The sequence below is a fragment of the Nicotiana sylvestris genome, chromosome 6 (genome assembly GCF_000393655.2).
Source record: "Nicotiana sylvestris chromosome 6, ASM39365v2, whole genome shotgun sequence".
Taxonomy (NCBI): domain Eukaryota; kingdom Viridiplantae; phylum Streptophyta; class Magnoliopsida; order Solanales; family Solanaceae; genus Nicotiana; species Nicotiana sylvestris.
The window spans coordinates 138,223,621-138,240,078 of record NC_091062.1 but is presented as its reverse complement, the minus strand read 5'-3'; the positions used below and the strand labels follow the sequence as shown (position 1 = coordinate 138,240,078).

Sequence of the window (16,458 nt, the reverse complement as noted above, 5' to 3'; positions counted from 1 at the left end):
ATTTATTGCTTCTTTGAAAACCACATCTAAGGATATTATTGCTAGCTAAGATTAACCCTTATTTATATAAATTTAATTATTTGAACCAAGACTTATATTTTTTGGTCAAACAAGTATAAATATTATCTTAGATAATTATACGTTTCATTATATCTTATTCAGGATTTGTCTGTACAAATTGAAACTTTAAGGGGTTTATTTACCCTCTTATGGAAATTAGGGAGTTCTCTGTAAATCACATCTCCTCCAAAACCCCATTTCACAAAAAATATACACTAGCAATTTCCTGTTTGGTGCTGTCTCGGGAGACTCGAATCATCATTTTCTTCTTCTGCGTTTGCTCTCTGCCTCTGTCTTGATTCGTGAAAGAATGGCGTTTTTGCTCAACAAAACAGCCTTGTCTAAGCTTCGACACAATCCTCAGGTTTTTTCTTACTTTTCATTTGGGTTTACCCTTTTTGCATTTATTGATGGGTAATACCAAATGTTTGACGATTTGATTCTATGAAATCTCTCTTTTAATCATACTGTAGAAAGCTGATGAAACTTTGATGCGATCACGACGTGGAATCCATATCGAACCCGGGGCTCGCGAGAAGGCTGTGAGTACTTGCACTTTCCCCTCTTTTTGTTTCTCGGATTGCTTTTTTTTTCTTTTTCACTTCAAAGATCCGATTCTGCAGTACATTTAGATTTGAAGCTTTACTTGGGATGGCTTAGATAAGGGAAATTTTTGTTTTTAGTGAGCTTTTGGTGTACCCATGAGATTTCTGTTAGCTATTGAGTGATTATAACTTAATCGAAAAGAAAAAAAAAACTATTAGCTCGAGGTTGCCAATGGAAGAAGCTGGATGTCAACTTCTACGTGCATCGTTTGCTAACTGGGCATGATGCTATTGATTTTCAAATTTGTTACTATCATTTTTAAGATATAAGTGCTGTTTGTCTATTTTATCAAGGGAACACACACAAGTGATTCTTTACTTGTAGAATTTTGCTCAATTACATTATCTTTAGAGAATACTTGTCTGGATTCAACTTTTTCCTTTTCCAGCTTTGATTTTGTTTAACTGCAGTTACTAAAATTTTGAGTTTGGGAAAATGAAGATGTATCTCTTTCAAGTGTGACATTGTAAATGTGGGTGTTAAGCTTCTCCGCACCAATGTTGTCAAAGGCTCATTTTAGCGCGCTTAAGCCCTGAAGCTCAGAAAAACCCAGGGAGGGCGTTTCACCTTGCTTAAGTTGCGCTTCAATGTAGGCAAAGCACTAAGGTGTGTGCCTCATTGCCCATGAGTTCTATCTTGAATCCAGCGGTGCTAAACGACAAATATTATCAGCAAATGAGTATATTAGTTGTTGACAAAGACATTAGGAATGGGTCTGTTTCTTTTTTCTTGAATTACATATGTATATATTTTTTTTCCTTAGTTGCGCTTTTCTTAAACTAAAAGCCCACACTTTACTTGCGCTTTGCGCTTAAAGCCCCAATCGAACTGGAGCGCTTTTTAGAAGAGTTTTTCGCTTTTGACAACACTGCTCCGCACGATTAAGGAGGGAGCAACTCCTTTTATGTAATATTGCTCTGATGTTGGTGTATTGGGAGATGTGTAGGAATAGGCCCTTTGTTCCATATATCTTCCAGATACCTTAAAGCTAGATAAACTAATAGAAAGTCAATGTATTTTCATGAAGTAGTTTAGTTATGTGATCCATGTTGTGCATTGTTTCAGAAGAGAGCATCTTCTTCTAAAGAGCTTTAGCTCTCCAAAGGCTTAGGGCTGGTCCTTTATATAGTTGAGTGGCATATGATGTTGTTTGCCTCATTCGATGATATTGTACAGTCAAAATTATAAACGGGCTCATTGATAATTAACATCTGGAAATGCTTCAAGAAATTGCATTGTGAGGTTTCTCTCTTCTTTTTTCCAATAAGCGCCTTCTCAAATGATACAAAGTGGGTTTTCGGTTAATCATATGTTCATTCCGTACCTTTATTTAAAAAAATTAACAAAATTAGAACACCTGATGCAGCTTTTGGAAAAGTGAAGATATATGACTTTTGATTTATTGATTAAGTCGGAAACCATGTTAATCGTGTTATTGACACTTGTATTTACATATCGACTTCCACTTTCACACGTATCGATAGCGGTCTAACTTCAAATTAGCTTAGCTTCATTGGTTATGTGGTTATATACTTCAACCTGGAGAAATGTGTACCAAATTGGGTTGTGTAGGTCACAAGAGTCTTTATCAGGTGCTTTTCTTTTTTTGCTTTGACATGAGATGGTGGTTTTCCACTGGTAGCAATGAGAAAAATACTGTTACATTCTTTCTCTGTGTAATAGTAAGCTAAACAATGACAAAATTTGTGCAAAATGACTTTACACAGAGTGTCTTCCATGTTACAGGATGTTCAAGAAGTACCAAAGGTATTTCCTATTGCTTGGGCTTTTTTGATAAATAAACTCTTCTTGGGATATCTATATTTTATCTAACTCGAGTATGTGTTGCTTGGGATGGGTTTATTTGTCAATCCGATTTTGTTCCCAACATATATGATTATATGTGTGCCTGAATGAGCATGAGTTTTGATGTTTCTTTGTGCATGCTTCTTAATTGTTAAATTATTACATTTCCCTTGGCAAAATGTTTGTCAGCTATTAATTCCATAAATTGGATTCCCTTCTGTACTTACTCAGTTGTTTCCATAACTTATTCTAGTATTTTTTTTCATCTGCTTTATCCTTGTCAAATTTTTATGTTATTGGCAGCTCTTGGCAGCGGATCCCTCCTTGAAACGCTTTAAGTCGCATAAACAGAGTGTGCGGAACCTTAAAAGGGTGGGAGATGTTCTAACTATTGTTGTTGTAGCAGGTTTGCTAATCTCTTCACCATATACTGGATTTGCTTTATTTATTTTTTTGTTGAATGTAGATATAACTATCCTAAGGGAGTGAGGATATGCAATCTGGAATTGCGAAGTAATTACTTTATCAAGTCAGCTGACTATGTTTCTTTTCAATAAGATTGTGAATCTCCCTCTACATTTCTAATGAAATAAGGTTTCTTTATGCCCCTCTTTTTCTCCAACTTATAGATATTGAAATAAGAACAATCAGAAGAGTCCCCACAAGAGTCCCCACAGTACCTTTTTAGTGCTTCTTGCTTATCAATAAAAATCTTACCTTATAAAAAATAATCTTAAGACTCATTGGGCAAACACTGTGGTTCTTGCTTATTATTGATTCGTGGCTTTTAATAGGTATCAGAGTCTCCAAACAATTTTGATCAGAGTGTAGCAACAGCCTGTTACTACTGGTGTTAAGACTCTGCATTCGTATTTAGTTTTAGTTTGCAACGATAATTAGATTCCAATTTTAATTTCATTGGTTTCTCATTCATTTTCTTCAAAGCCAAGGAAAATATTTTAAAACCTTCTTTTATTATCTATTTACCCCCAAAAAAGAAAAGAAAAAAATTTAAAGCCTTCTGTTATGTTGAGTTGTATCCAGATCTTGTTCAGAGGCTCTGTATAGTCGGTGCAATATATGCTATCAGCCGCCTTTTGCTGCTGTTAGGCTACATGATCTCTATGGCTACATGATCTCTATGGCTACATGATCTCTATGTTGCTCTTAATATAATTTGCAACAATCAATTTCCAGCCTTCATAAGCATTGGCTTCTCATTCATATCCGAAGCTGTTTAAAGAGTTTAAGAAGCTTCTGCTCTGTTTATTTATGTCCAGCTGCTGTTATTCAGATACCATCAGTTACGTTCCTTACAGCATCTTTTTACTGCTTATTGTGCTGCTGTTTTTGCACTAACTCTGAAATCCTGCAAAAGCAGTTCTACTTGCTTTTCTACTGAATAGCATCTTTGGAGCTAGGTAACTCCCGGATCTGAGGGGAGGCCTTCTGATCCTTATACCGTGCTGGATATTTTGCGTGCAATTTACAATTGATATTAATCTTTTTGTAAAATTTCAGTATTTTCGTCCGATTGTCTAATACTTCTGAAGCCGTCTTCTGATCTATCTAACTTATATTTACAGGATGTTGTTATGAGATATATGTGAGAGCTGTTATGCGGGAAGAAGCAAGGAAGAACACAGAAGGAAGCGCATAATGGCAGATCATTCTGTTTTTGCATATTTTCACTGCCTTTGTTCTTCGAAACATGGGGAAAATGGGATAATGAAGGATGGGTATATCTAAGTACATGAAACTCGTGTTTTAACTTTTGTTTGGGTTGGTGGTATGAAAATAAAGTGGTTTCAAACAGTTGAGGTTGCATCCCAACGCCTAGAACTTTGCATGCAAATTTTGGTTTTTTTTTTTAACTTTATGTTTGAATGCTCTAAAATGCACGTGATGCCTGGTGAGATTTTCTCACCTTCAATTATATGGTGCTTTCACTTCTACTGTGACTAACACGATGGATCTTCAGATCTTGGAAGTAATTTTGGTTTTTGTGTGCACCAAGGCAAACTGCCTCATGTATAAGGGGATGGAAAATAATGTAGGGTGAAGGACTTGCATTTGTTTATCTACATAATTTATTTCTCTTGCAAGAGACTAGTCTATTCTGCTATTTGTATTGTCAATCACATCTTTGCTAGTGATCATCCATGCTCTATAGTTCTTTGGGGAGAGATTATCTGATTGTTAAATGAGATTGGTCCCCAATCAAGTAAAATACAACCTCTTTCTTTTTTAATCTTATCTACAATGGGGTTATTTCCTGTAAGGAAACTAGAATGAGTCAGAAAATGAGAAAAATAACGGAATGAAATGTAGATATTTTTCGATGAACATATGTTAAGAAGTCTCTTGTGGGATATTCAATATGAAAAAAAAAAAAAAAAAAAAGTGAAGAGAATTGATTATACGTCGAGAAGCAATGTAAATTTGAAAAACACCATAAATGTATAAGTATCACATGAGAAGAAATACTGAACGTGAAACAATAGGCTTTAGGGAGAGAAGGATGGAAACATACTTAACTCTTAAAAATCATACGTCTTCCAAGAAAGAATTTATAAAAATATACATTTTTGAGCTCAATTTAAATGACATGATAGAGTAAACATCTTAGAGAAAGATGGGTAATAAAAGTCAATTAACAGTGTTAAAGATTACTAGGGTATTTTATTTTGCACAATTGTCTTTTCTAAAATTTGAAGGTGAAGCAAAAATTATTCAATGTGCTATGCAATTACTTTTTGATGTATTTGTTCATTAATTATCATTATTATTATTCTGATTTTGAGTTTTTAATGGTTTAACATTTTCTCATCCTAAGTCTAGAGTCTTCCGGAAACAACTTCTTTGCCTTTTTAAAGGCAGGGGTATGGTCTACGTATACTCTATCCTCCCAGACCCACTCGTAAGACTACACTAGGTATATTGTTGTTGTTGACTATTATCGTTGCAAAACTAATCTTTACTTATTGAGATCTTTAGGATGTAACTTAAACTTTTTCTTAAGCAAACAATATTTTCTTAAAATCCTGTAAAACTTAAGAGAGTCAACTGTCACTATACCAAACCCTCTGCACTACAAGTGCAAATTACAAAATAGCTTCACTAGATGGTCAATTACTATATTGTCCTTTTCGCATATATACATAAGCTGATACTATTCGACCAGCGTTAGGGTTTTGGTAGTTCTGTATCTCTTCAGGAGTAAACGAAGCAGCCGCACCGCAGAGTCGGATTCGAAACCGTAGCCATGGTAAGATATATATATGCATATGTATGTATGTGTTTGGTCTTTAGAATTGTTAGTGATTTTGGTTTTGGGGTGCAGTCGCTGGTTGCAAATGAAGAATTTCAGCACATACTTCGTGTGCAAAACACGAACGTTGATGGGAAACAGAAGATAATGTTCGCAATGACATCTATCAAAGGTATCGGCCGTCGTTTCGCTAATATTGCCTGTAAGAAAGCCGATATCGATATGAGCAAGAGGTACTCCCTTTTCTTTTTCTCTTCCTACTAATACGTAATGAAGCTCTAATTTTGATTTCATCATTGTTTTTGTTGCAACTAAGCCTGTTAAACCTTTTCGGTATGCTTATGTGTTATTGGAGTATTATGTACTGTTATTTTTGTCTCCAATTTTGGATTTAGATCCCCCATTTTACCTCGAGTTTTGGATTTATATTTTCATTATAGAGAATGCTCCATCGCGAAAATAAAATTGAAATGGATACCTAATGATTCGTTCCGCAACTATATTTGGTTTGTATTCTACGCCTTGCTGTTATTTTTCTGAGAAATAACTAATAGTTGGGTGAGGAAGTTAGCATATGATTTGCAAAGGTACCTGCTATCTTTAGGTACGTGACTTTTCGTTTCTTCATCAAAAAGGTACCTGCTATCTTTAGTCGAGGTGAGCTAGGGGTGGGCATCGGTCGGTTCGGTTATGAATATTATTGGTTTTGCCTATCGGTTATCAGTTTATAAATATGATAAACTGATAACCAAACCGATAAGATATTGATTATCGGTTATCAGTTAATTGGTTATTGATCATTATCGGTTCGGTTATCGGTTTACCCGATAAGATAAAACTAAAACAGATTCTGCAAATGAGAACAATTCTGTTTAATGTTGCTTAGATATATTGGCATTCGTTCTCCTTTTCAATTGATCAATATTCTTTTGATAGAAAATGTTTCTTCTAATTGTAAGATTTTCTTGCTGCCAAAAGTACCCACATCATCTGATTGAGTAACAGGACGACTAGTTAAAGTTCCATCTTAGTGAAACTTGACTTGAGTCTTCCAAGAAAAACTTTGATTTAAAAATCAGTGGTTGAATTTGCAAGCAAAGGCAATCCATCTGGTGGAGAACTGGTGAGGGTGACGAGGGTGACAGGGTGTGAGGCGGAGAAACTGAGAAGTGAGAACTATGTATATGAAACCCTAGTATGTATATACTTAAGGATAAACTAGTAAATTAGTTAACCCTTGTTGGCTTATCGGTTTTACCCAATAACAGAATTGCCAAACCGAGTCCGAACCGATATCTTTTACCAATATGTTTAATTAGTAGTTGTTAAAGGGGCCTTTTTACCACGCAACATTTCCGTGCCGACTGTTCTAAACTTTTGTGCTGCGCTAAGTTTTCCTGCCTTGGTATTTTAGTTCTTGCAAATTTATCTAAATTTCTGCTACTCTTTTCTATAGGGCGGGTGAGCTTTCTGCTGCTGAACTCGATAGCTTGATGGTTGTTGTGGCAAATCCTCGTCAATTCAAAATCCCTGACTGGTTTTTGAATAGGCAAAAGGATTACAAGGATGGTAAGTTTTCACAAGTTACATCTAATGCTCTGGACATGAAGCTTAGGGATGATCTGGAACGACTGAAGAAGATCAGGTTGGTCTTTTACTTCTCTACTTTGTTGTTAACATGTCATGTTTTATTGGAAATTCTCAACCAACTACTATTGGTACAAGTTGTAGGAAAACCTTTCTTGTCTGTGCTTATCCTTTATCTAAATATCTGATGGTGGCAGGAATCATCGCGGTTTGCGTCACTACTGGGGTCTTCGAGTGCGTGGTCAGCACACAAAGACCACTGGTCGCCGGGGGAAGACTGTTGGTGTCTCCAAGAAACGATAGTCACCTTCTCCGGAGCCAATTTTGCATGTTTTATGCTATATCATTTTCATATGCAACAAGAGGGTTTGAATGAACTTAGCTTTATGATTTTGTTGAATGTATCGGGTTGAGTTCTATAGAGCAGCATTGCTTTTGAAGGATGTGTTATCTACTTGTCCTCGTTTGTGATGAAGTTCAATTTTTGATGCCGTTGATGGTTTTTGTTTGATATGCATTTTGTGTTCGTTGTCTCATGGAAAATTTTCAATGTTTTTAGTACTTTAATCTGCATGACATGGTGTCTTACATGAAAGAATACCAAGGGGGAATTTTCAATATCTTTTGTACTTTCAGTCAACAGGTTGCAGAGGGAGGTCCTACTATAGGATATTAGAAAGTTTTTCAATTGCCCTCAATCAAAAACCAAGTCACAAGTATGTGTGATTTTGTTTTGCTGGCTAGTGTGTCATTCACGAACCATTACCAGCTAACAAAATATGAACAAAAGGTGTACAATGTTGCTTCAAAAAGAGGTTAAAAAGAGTGGACAATGGAAATAGCATCAGCAAGGTAAACCTAAAAGCTATTCTCCGTTGGTTTTAACTTCTAACGTCCTGGAATGGTGAAATGTCTTTTGATGAGATGACTGATTATCTATAAAAAAAAGGATTCCGATCTTGATTTTTAAGCAACGCAACCAAATTAGATTTCTTATCAAGGTAGTTTATTTAGTTAGGGATCCCTTTAATTTATTATCACAACATAATTTTTATCTTTATGCTTCTGAGTTAAGTAATCAAGACATTTTGCCCAAAAGTAAAAGTAAAAGGGTCGGTAGAGGCTTTACTGGATAGAAGAAGAAGCCCACAATAATGCAATTTTTTCATTTTGGTAATAATAGAATCCCTCTCACGCTCCAGGTCTTGTACACACTATTGTCACATAGTAGGAGCTAGACATCGACTCATTTATCTCAACAGCAAGAAAACTCATGGGAAACTAGACATGCATATTTGACCATGAAACAACAAAAATTGCAAGAGTTCTTTCAAACCAATCAAAGGAATTATGATTAATGTGACATTTCAATCTAGCCCAAGTGGAGAATCATTACATCATGTATAAATCAAGAAAATATACATTTAATTTACACCTTCAAGATAAGGAAGAAAAGGTCCACAAGCAAAAATAACTACATAAGTAGACTAACAGGACTCAAAGCCACGTATAATGTCAATCTATCATCACATAACGCATGTAAGATAAATAAATATAGAAGCATAAAAGTAAGAACAATGTTAGATGAATAAAATTTCGGCTGTTGAAGAAATGCCTTTTATTTGAAAAAGAATTTCCAGATCTCTCTGTCTGTTAGCTCTTTCACTAAATGGGCGCCAAAAACACCTTCCTCGTCTACCACGCTTCTCAGATGCCGTGCTGCACTGTTAAAGCTCACGTAATTCCTTTTAGCAGCCAGGTATATTACTCCATAGGGAGGCCTCAGACACTGGTGGTTTAAGAAGGTGAAAAATTGTTACAGCACTATTCAAATTAAATCAGCAACATACAGAAAGAAGCACTTGCAAATAGAAAATTGCAGTAACATATAGTCAGATACTCCAATATAGATTAGAAAAAGATAGATGTTGCATAAAATCAGTTAAAGAGCTAAAAAGGGAAACTCATCAGCATGGTTAAATAGTAACGTATTACCTTCTTTATCAGCCCATGTAGCTTCTTGAGGGAGGGCACTGAGTAGGGAAGTTCAGTCATTAAAATTACATCATATCCACCTTCGCCATTGTCTGCATCATTAGCCCTCTCCCATGCTCTGCTTCCAGAGAGCTTCCTAGATCTCCTCAAGGAAGACTCCTGCGCCAATATGCTACCTTCTTGGCTACTACAGCCATCCATGAAATCCTCCTCTGACAAGCTAAGGCTCATCCCTGTTGGTACCTCGGATATATCATTCCTCACCACAGATAAGACTGTAGGGAGTTCCTCCCACTCTCCAGCATAAAAGTGGACCACCGGAGCAAGAATCTGTCTTGAAGGAGTCAAAGGGCTCTCAGGTTGGCGGCTCTGTCTATCACGGGCCTGCTCAAGGTTTGCTAAAACATTAGGGATGGTGGTGCATCTTATAGTTTCTGCACTGAGGTCTTGAAAATGTACTGTCGAAGCTCCCTGCAAAGAAGTTATTTTAAATCAGTTTATTTGAGTAACTTGAATCCAAGAGCCCCGTGCAACTATACCCATTAAGTTCACTACAAGTTGGACTTCAGCTACCATGTCCTACTCCTATAAATTTGTAATTCCGGCATTTGAATTCACACACTTGTGAGTTGTGACATGAGTTGAAATTTCAACTTAACATCCACCTCCTGCATCATTCGAGTCCCCCTAGTGATGATAATAAGATAATTACAGTGAGATCCTCAAAGAATGCAAATTGTGGAGCTGAACCATTTAGGCTCTTAAAACTAATTTAATGATCAAAACAGGACCCGATGAGGTTTTAAAAGATTCTATGCTTTGGGACCTTACACAAAAACCGTTGTTTCCATTGCAGGTCAAGTAGGTCTTCATGTTCACAGCCTAATCACGAGGAACCCTTTCAAACTGCTCGTTAGTGATCATTGCTTAGGGAGAACTTGTCACTAAATATAGAGTCTGGCAAGATCCAAAAGGTGCTCCATTAACAGGGTTATATCTATTTGGACCAGGATATACTTCTGCGCAACAACAACAACAACAACGACCCAGTATAATCCCACAAGTGGGGTCTGGGGAGGGTAGTATGTACGCAGACCTTACCCCTACTCCGAAGGGTAGAGAGGCTGTTTCCAGGAGACCCTCGGCTCAAAAGAAGCAATAGGAGATGATACATTAGTTATGTAAAAATGCGTAATAAAACAGCAACAATATATAAGAGATATGAAATATGAAATACAGGATACGACAACGAAAATACGAAATAGATGGCTGGTATAGTACAACTAGAAGGTAAAGCCCTGCATCAATAGACGCCTAATGACATTCCTAGTCTAACTCCTAACTGGATAGTCTCCCTCTATTGTGCTGTAGAAATATTCACACTCTCCCCTAACCTACAACCCTAATGCTCGACCTCCATAAATCCCTATCAAGGGCCATGTCCTCAGTAATCCTAAGTCGTGCCATGTCATGTCTGATCACCTCTCCCCAATACTTCTTAGGTCTCCCTCTACCTCTCCGCGTGCCCACTACAGCCAGTCGCTCACACCTCCTCACCGGTGCATCAGTGCTCCTCCTCTGAATGTGCCCGAACCATCTGAGTCTCACTTCCCGCATCTTGTCCTCCATGGGGGCCACACCCACCTTCTCTCGAATATCTTCATTCCTAATCTTATCCATCCTTGTATGCCCGCACATCCACCTCAACATCCTCATCTCTGCTACTTTCATCTTATGGGTGTGTGAGTTCTTTACCGGCCAACATTCAGTTCCATACAACATGGCAGGCCTAACCACTGCTCTATAAAACTTTCCTTTTAGTAAGGGTGGCACTTTCTTGTCACACAAATTTTGAACTTTGCAAATCTCTTGAAAATCATAGAATTCCCAAATACAGCGTTCGTTATCTACAAGTTGGATTTGTAAATTTGTGCCGTTACAACTTAAAAGTTAAAAAAGCATAAAGTTCAGATTACCTAACTCGATGCTCCAGGAATGATACGACAGATAAAAATGTGACACATAGAGTTAAAATAGGATGGTTGAAATAGAAAAATGTTATCGGGTGTCACGCTGTAAAAGAATACCTGCCAAAGTGAAAAGTAAGTTTTATAAAATGGTTGTTAGGCCCATAAAATAGGAAGGTTGAAATAGAAAAATGCTATCGGGTGTTACGTCGTAGAAGGATATCTACCAAAGTGAAAGGTAAGTTCTATAAAATGGTTGTTAGGCCAATAATGTTATATGGGGTAAATATCCTCTAAGGTCCACCATATCCACGAGATGGGTGTTTCAGAAATGCGAATGTTAAGATGAATGTGTGTTCATACTGAATTATTCAAGATCAGAAATAAACACATTCTGCAGAGGTGCAAGTAGTAGAGGATAATACGTGAGAACATCGCTGAAATGGTTTGGTCAAGTCAACCTCCAAATGCACCGGTCTACAGGTGTTAAGCGTAACGATGATGATGCGAACGAGATAGACCTAAAATCACATGCAAGGAAATTGTCTCAAACGACCTACCATCTCTTAGAATCCATACCGACTTGAGAGTTAGCCATTTGGTTTGCCTAAATTAGGTCCATTAGTTGTTATGAGTCTTTTAATCTTGTTAGAGATTTGTATCTCTGTAGAAAATATCAAAAACATTGTAGTGTCAAGAGAGCCTAAAATATTGAATATTAGAATGAAACGAGGGCACAAATGAAGTATGATGGATAGTGAAGATTCATATAGACGACTTCAACAAGCTTGAGATTGAGACGTACGATATGCTAGTTTTAAATGTATAGCCAAATTTCGGCAAGAAGAGAGGGGTTTATAAAGGAACAGAAAAGGAATGTTAAGACAGAGTCCCGGGATACTGACAATTTTGGGATTAAAGGAATTCTTTCTGAAAGTCCTGGTTCGAAACAATGCACATAGCTCGGTGATGATTAGTAACAAATACGATAATCATGACACGACTTCTCAGAAATCAACTGATTTACTTTCTGCGGTTGATACCCTTTGTGTGCCCAGATTGAGTTTTAGAAATACTTCCTAAACATTTCACACCAATGAAATTGCAAATTTCAAAATTATATTTGTCCTAGATTTCTGCACAAAAACTACATTAAAGCCGTTACCTTCAAAAAAGCGAAAATTCCAGGAAGCCCATGACTGCAACCAAGCTGAAAGCAAAAAGTAAAAAAAGAAAACAGAATTAACTTCCAGTGTTGAAAGAGAGGTACATGGGAATACAATTTGGTATGGTTACTTCAACTCCAACAGCTATGAGAGAGATGATAGACTAAATGACAAGCAAAGCTGCAATCTAAGCATGAGCTATAAGCACAAACATGTCATTTAAGCATCAAATCACCAAGAAATGTATTAAAAGGTCAAAGATAAAGCTTTCAAGCAACATCAATAACAGTAGCAAAATATACGATGGACTAAGACCCTATTCAATGCTAGCATTATCCGTACTAACCAACAATAATCACAAGTTATTTCAACATGCTTTATGGCTTTATGGAAAGATTTCACAAAAAAATCTTATGCACTGGCAAGTCACATTGTGAGTATATGCAGTATATCATGTGCATAAATCTTTTGATCAAATAAGCTACAATTCAAAAGGCGCCAACTAATGATGCATCTCAGGGGCCCTATTATCTTGGAGGCAAATAGTTAACTTTCAAAAAAGACTATGCTGAGGTCCATTGGCACAAAAAGGTTACTCTTGAACCAAGGTTTGTGATTTCTGTATGAACTTCTACTTACTCTCAGGCCAGCCCATCATCAAGGTCTTCTAAGGTAATTTAAAACGTTTATACCACGTCCCAAAAGGTCCATTAGTGGTCCATTTTGATGGAATTTTTGTGCTACAGTCAAGTTGGTAGTGTCCAAAAGGAACCATAAAGATAATCCGCTTCTACCCTCTAACACATGCTTCTTAGAATCTGTTGATACCAAGTCCAAAAATGTGCTACTAAACAGGTAATACATTTATCACATACTCTCTACTTAGCAAAAAAGCTACATGGCATTTGAGCAGATCATTGTAGAAATTTTGTACGTAGATTGATGTAGATTCTTCTAAAGATGCCACGTTAATCCAACAATAGTGAAGATGAGGTAATAAATAGGTAAATGCATGTAAATCAAACGAACAGTTTGAAATGAAGTACCTCAAGTACCCTTTTGCCTCTTAAGCTCAGTTGTCCATCCCGAATCTCATGCTTGAGAACATTAACAAGATCAATTGAGCTGTCCCAAGATTTAAGATGTCCTGTAGTGCAACAGATCAACTTTCGAAGTTAAAATTCATTATTGAACGCCCTTTTACAATTTCTCACACCAAGACCTCTTAGGAATTATTTATTAGTTATTACATTTGGCCTATGCAGAAACCAGCAAGTGTACCTACCATCTGACTTTGAGGATATTGCTTCTGAACCAGTGAACCCAATTATATCAGCGACACTGACTCTACCCTGCATTATATAGAAACAAGTGCAATTCAAGTTTAATATTAAAATCATCAAGCAGCTAAACACTCAGAAAGAAAGAAAAAAGAAGAAAGGAAAAAAAAGGAGAAGATTTTATGCATATCTATTCAAGCTCAGGATACTGCAGTAGAGCATAGTGAAAAACACAGATCTGACTAAAAAACATACTCTCTCAATTTGAAAAAAGATGGCCATGTTCTCTTATTAGGGTCAAATTGACTACTTTTAGGATTCTTGGACATTGTTAATTCTTTATAACAAGATTTTATATATTTAGGACACGTACAGGTATACAATGACTTCCCAAAAGAAGATAACAATCTTTAGAGCCAGAAATCTCGGTTCTAGGTGACTTCCAGCTATGTCAGCCACCTCCTCAGAGACCAAGTACAGCTCCCCGAATTCAAAAATGGAATGAGTTATGAGTAGCCACCCATCCTCAAGACATTAATATAGCAACTTCACTCAAAACAATTCATACCAATAACATAGTAAGTGAATTATTTGTACCTTGAAGAAATTGATTCCTTGTAAATCTACAGCCTCACCAGCATATTTGTAGGGATGAGCAGCCTGCACAATTTAATGCACATTTGGGAACAAGAAAACTGAAAAACAAAGGAAATTTTTTTAAAACAGCTAAAGAAGGCATACCTTTGATGGAACTATTTCTACAGCTGGTGAGGGAAGATGGACATCTCTGTCGGATATCACTGACATGTGACACCCTCGGTCTTGAGATATGAAACCAGGCAAGCATTGAGCAAGAAGTGCTTTTGTACGCATTATATCCTATACTCAAGGTATATCAAGCTCACTGAAGAAAGAACCTGTAAATGGCACCATCAGAAATAATAAAGAACAGTTCCAAACATAGATTCTTTTTTCTTTTCCAACTGAAGAGCATTCAATTTGGATTTGCTAGCCTGTGGTAGAATTCTTCTTGAATCCACGCATGGATGACAAAGTGCGGAGTGAAACTAGTACATTGTATCATAAATCTTCTATAGGACTTTGTACAAGTATCAGAACGTTTGTACTTTCCTAGGGAATTTCTTAGCCAATAATACCTACCTTAAAAAAGAAATAACACTATCTTAATGTGAAAGATGAAATAAGTTTTTGATTCTGCTGAGGATACAATGTTATAAAGTCAAGGTTAAAAAAAACTTTGATCTGTTGATGATTAAAAATTTTTAACTGGAAACTATGTTGTTCTTGTTTATAAACTTGACCATTAGGAATTGAGATCCACGTATGGTTTCGTATGACTTCAATAGTATGAATTTCAAATGGCACTCAAATTGAAGGATCACCAATAAAATTATCAAAAATTAGTTTAAACTTATCGAGGAAATGCTCAGAGACTAACAATGATAGTTGCAATTTGTGTGTACTTATGTGCAAATTACTTGTATCCGGATGAGCCATACTGTATTCAATCAGAAAAATACCCGTTCCAAACTCATCATAACAATAAGAGAGAAACAAAGACGTAGATGTAATAGGAGAAAGGGTTGGGAATGAGGACGCTTCCGCAATAATTGTACATAAGCAGATATTTAAGGAAACCTGATAAACAAATTAAATTCAGCCGTTCTCTTGGATTCCAAAGATCCAGAGGTAAAGTTGATTAACAGGGCAAATAAGACAAAATTTTCCAACATACAAATCCTTAGTTATCCAACACTAAGCTGTAAAAACAAGCAACTACTGGAAGAACATAACAACAAGTTCAAAGTTCAAAACCAAAATAAAGTGTGAGTCCATTTTTTTTCACTTTCTAATTCCAATACTACTCCTATTAATTATTATTATTATTATTGTTTAAAGCCAATTTAGGTGAAACTATTACTATTATTATCATCAAGTAAAGTTCTTAGATATTAGTTCCAGCAAATTACAGTAATAGAAAACAAATAAAAGCAAGAAACACAAGACCCAGAATTCAATACTAAATCAAAATACAAAAAGGTAAATGGCAATAAGAGCAAGAATTGAGACAAATTGAACATACCACAGTGAAGAAAAGGCCAATTCAAGAATGATCTGAACGAAAAATCTGAATTTGACTGCTTAGGCAAAGACCCTTCCTTTACGGTGAAATCAAAGATCACAACACTGTTAAAATATTATCAAATAAAGAAAAAATACGGCAATTTCAGGAAATATACCATAAAGGCATAAACAATTTTCCAAGTCAAAATAGGAGAAAAATACTGAAAGAAAAGAAGCTTCGATTTTCAGACTGAAGGGTCAGTGAAAGTAGAATATACTAATTTGACCCTTCTTCATATCACTATTACGGATGTGACCTGATTGGTTCCAGTTTGTTAGAATGGCGTTTTGGTAGATATTAGGGGTTCGGTTTGGTTGGTGTTTGATTAAAACCAAAACCAAACCAATTTAATCCGTTTTTAAAATTTTAAAACCAAAACCAGACCAAATTACATACAAACCATCGATTTGGTTGTTGTTGGTTTGGTTCGATTTTTCGGTTCTTAGTAAGCTAATGATAAGTCGATAATAGTAAAACAACACTACACGACAATCTGAAAATAATTTGCTAAATTTATGTTTTTTATATATTTATTTCGGAACCGAAAGTTTATTTGCCTGATTATGCGAAAAAT

General features: G+C 36.2%; 3 protein-coding genes across 4 annotated transcripts; 2 read left to right on the top strand and 1 right to left on the bottom strand.

The window, feature by feature from the left end:
* The first annotated feature begins 236 nt into the window (after positions 1-236).
* Positions 237-4,425, top strand: LOC104230202 (succinate dehydrogenase subunit 7A, mitochondrial-like). 2 transcript variants are annotated; one of them, XM_009782941.2, is made up of 5 exons: positions 283-424; positions 534-602; positions 2,413-2,433; positions 2,776-2,878; positions 4,059-4,425. In XM_009782941.2, exons 1-5 carry the CDS (start codon positions 371-373, stop codon positions 4,130-4,132), a joined length of 321 nt encoding a protein of 106 aa, XP_009781243.1. In that variant the 5' UTR covers positions 283-370; the 3' UTR covers positions 4,133-4,425. The 2 variants fall into 2 exon arrangements, with proteins under 2 accessions (XP_009781244.1, XP_009781243.1); XM_009782942.2 differs by lacking the exon at positions 2,413-2,433 and having other exon boundaries at positions 237-424.
* Positions 4,426-5,640: 1,215 nt separating this feature from the next.
* On the top strand, positions 5,641-7,841 carry LOC104230203 (small ribosomal subunit protein uS13z/uS13y/uS13x-like). Its single transcript, XM_009782943.2, has 4 exons — positions 5,641-5,740; positions 5,816-5,976; positions 7,200-7,388; positions 7,528-7,841. The coding sequence occupies exons 1-4, from the start codon at positions 5,738-5,740 to the stop codon at positions 7,631-7,633; spliced, it is 459 nt and encodes a 152-aa protein (XP_009781245.1). The 5' UTR covers positions 5,641-5,737; the 3' UTR covers positions 7,634-7,841.
* Positions 7,842-8,658: 817 nt separating this feature from the next.
* On the bottom strand, positions 8,659-16,102 carry LOC104230205 (uncharacterized). Its single transcript, XM_009782944.2, has 8 exons — positions 15,843-16,102; positions 14,480-14,655; positions 14,336-14,398; positions 13,744-13,810; positions 13,505-13,605; positions 12,458-12,502; positions 9,326-9,796; positions 8,659-9,119 (listed from the first exon to the last, which is right to left on the bottom strand). Exons 2-8 carry the CDS (start codon positions 14,609-14,611, stop codon positions 8,949-8,951), a joined length of 1,050 nt encoding a protein of 349 aa, XP_009781246.1. The 5' UTR covers positions 14,612-14,655; positions 15,843-16,102; the 3' UTR covers positions 8,659-8,948.
* Between the last annotated feature and the right edge of the window lie 356 nt (positions 16,103-16,458).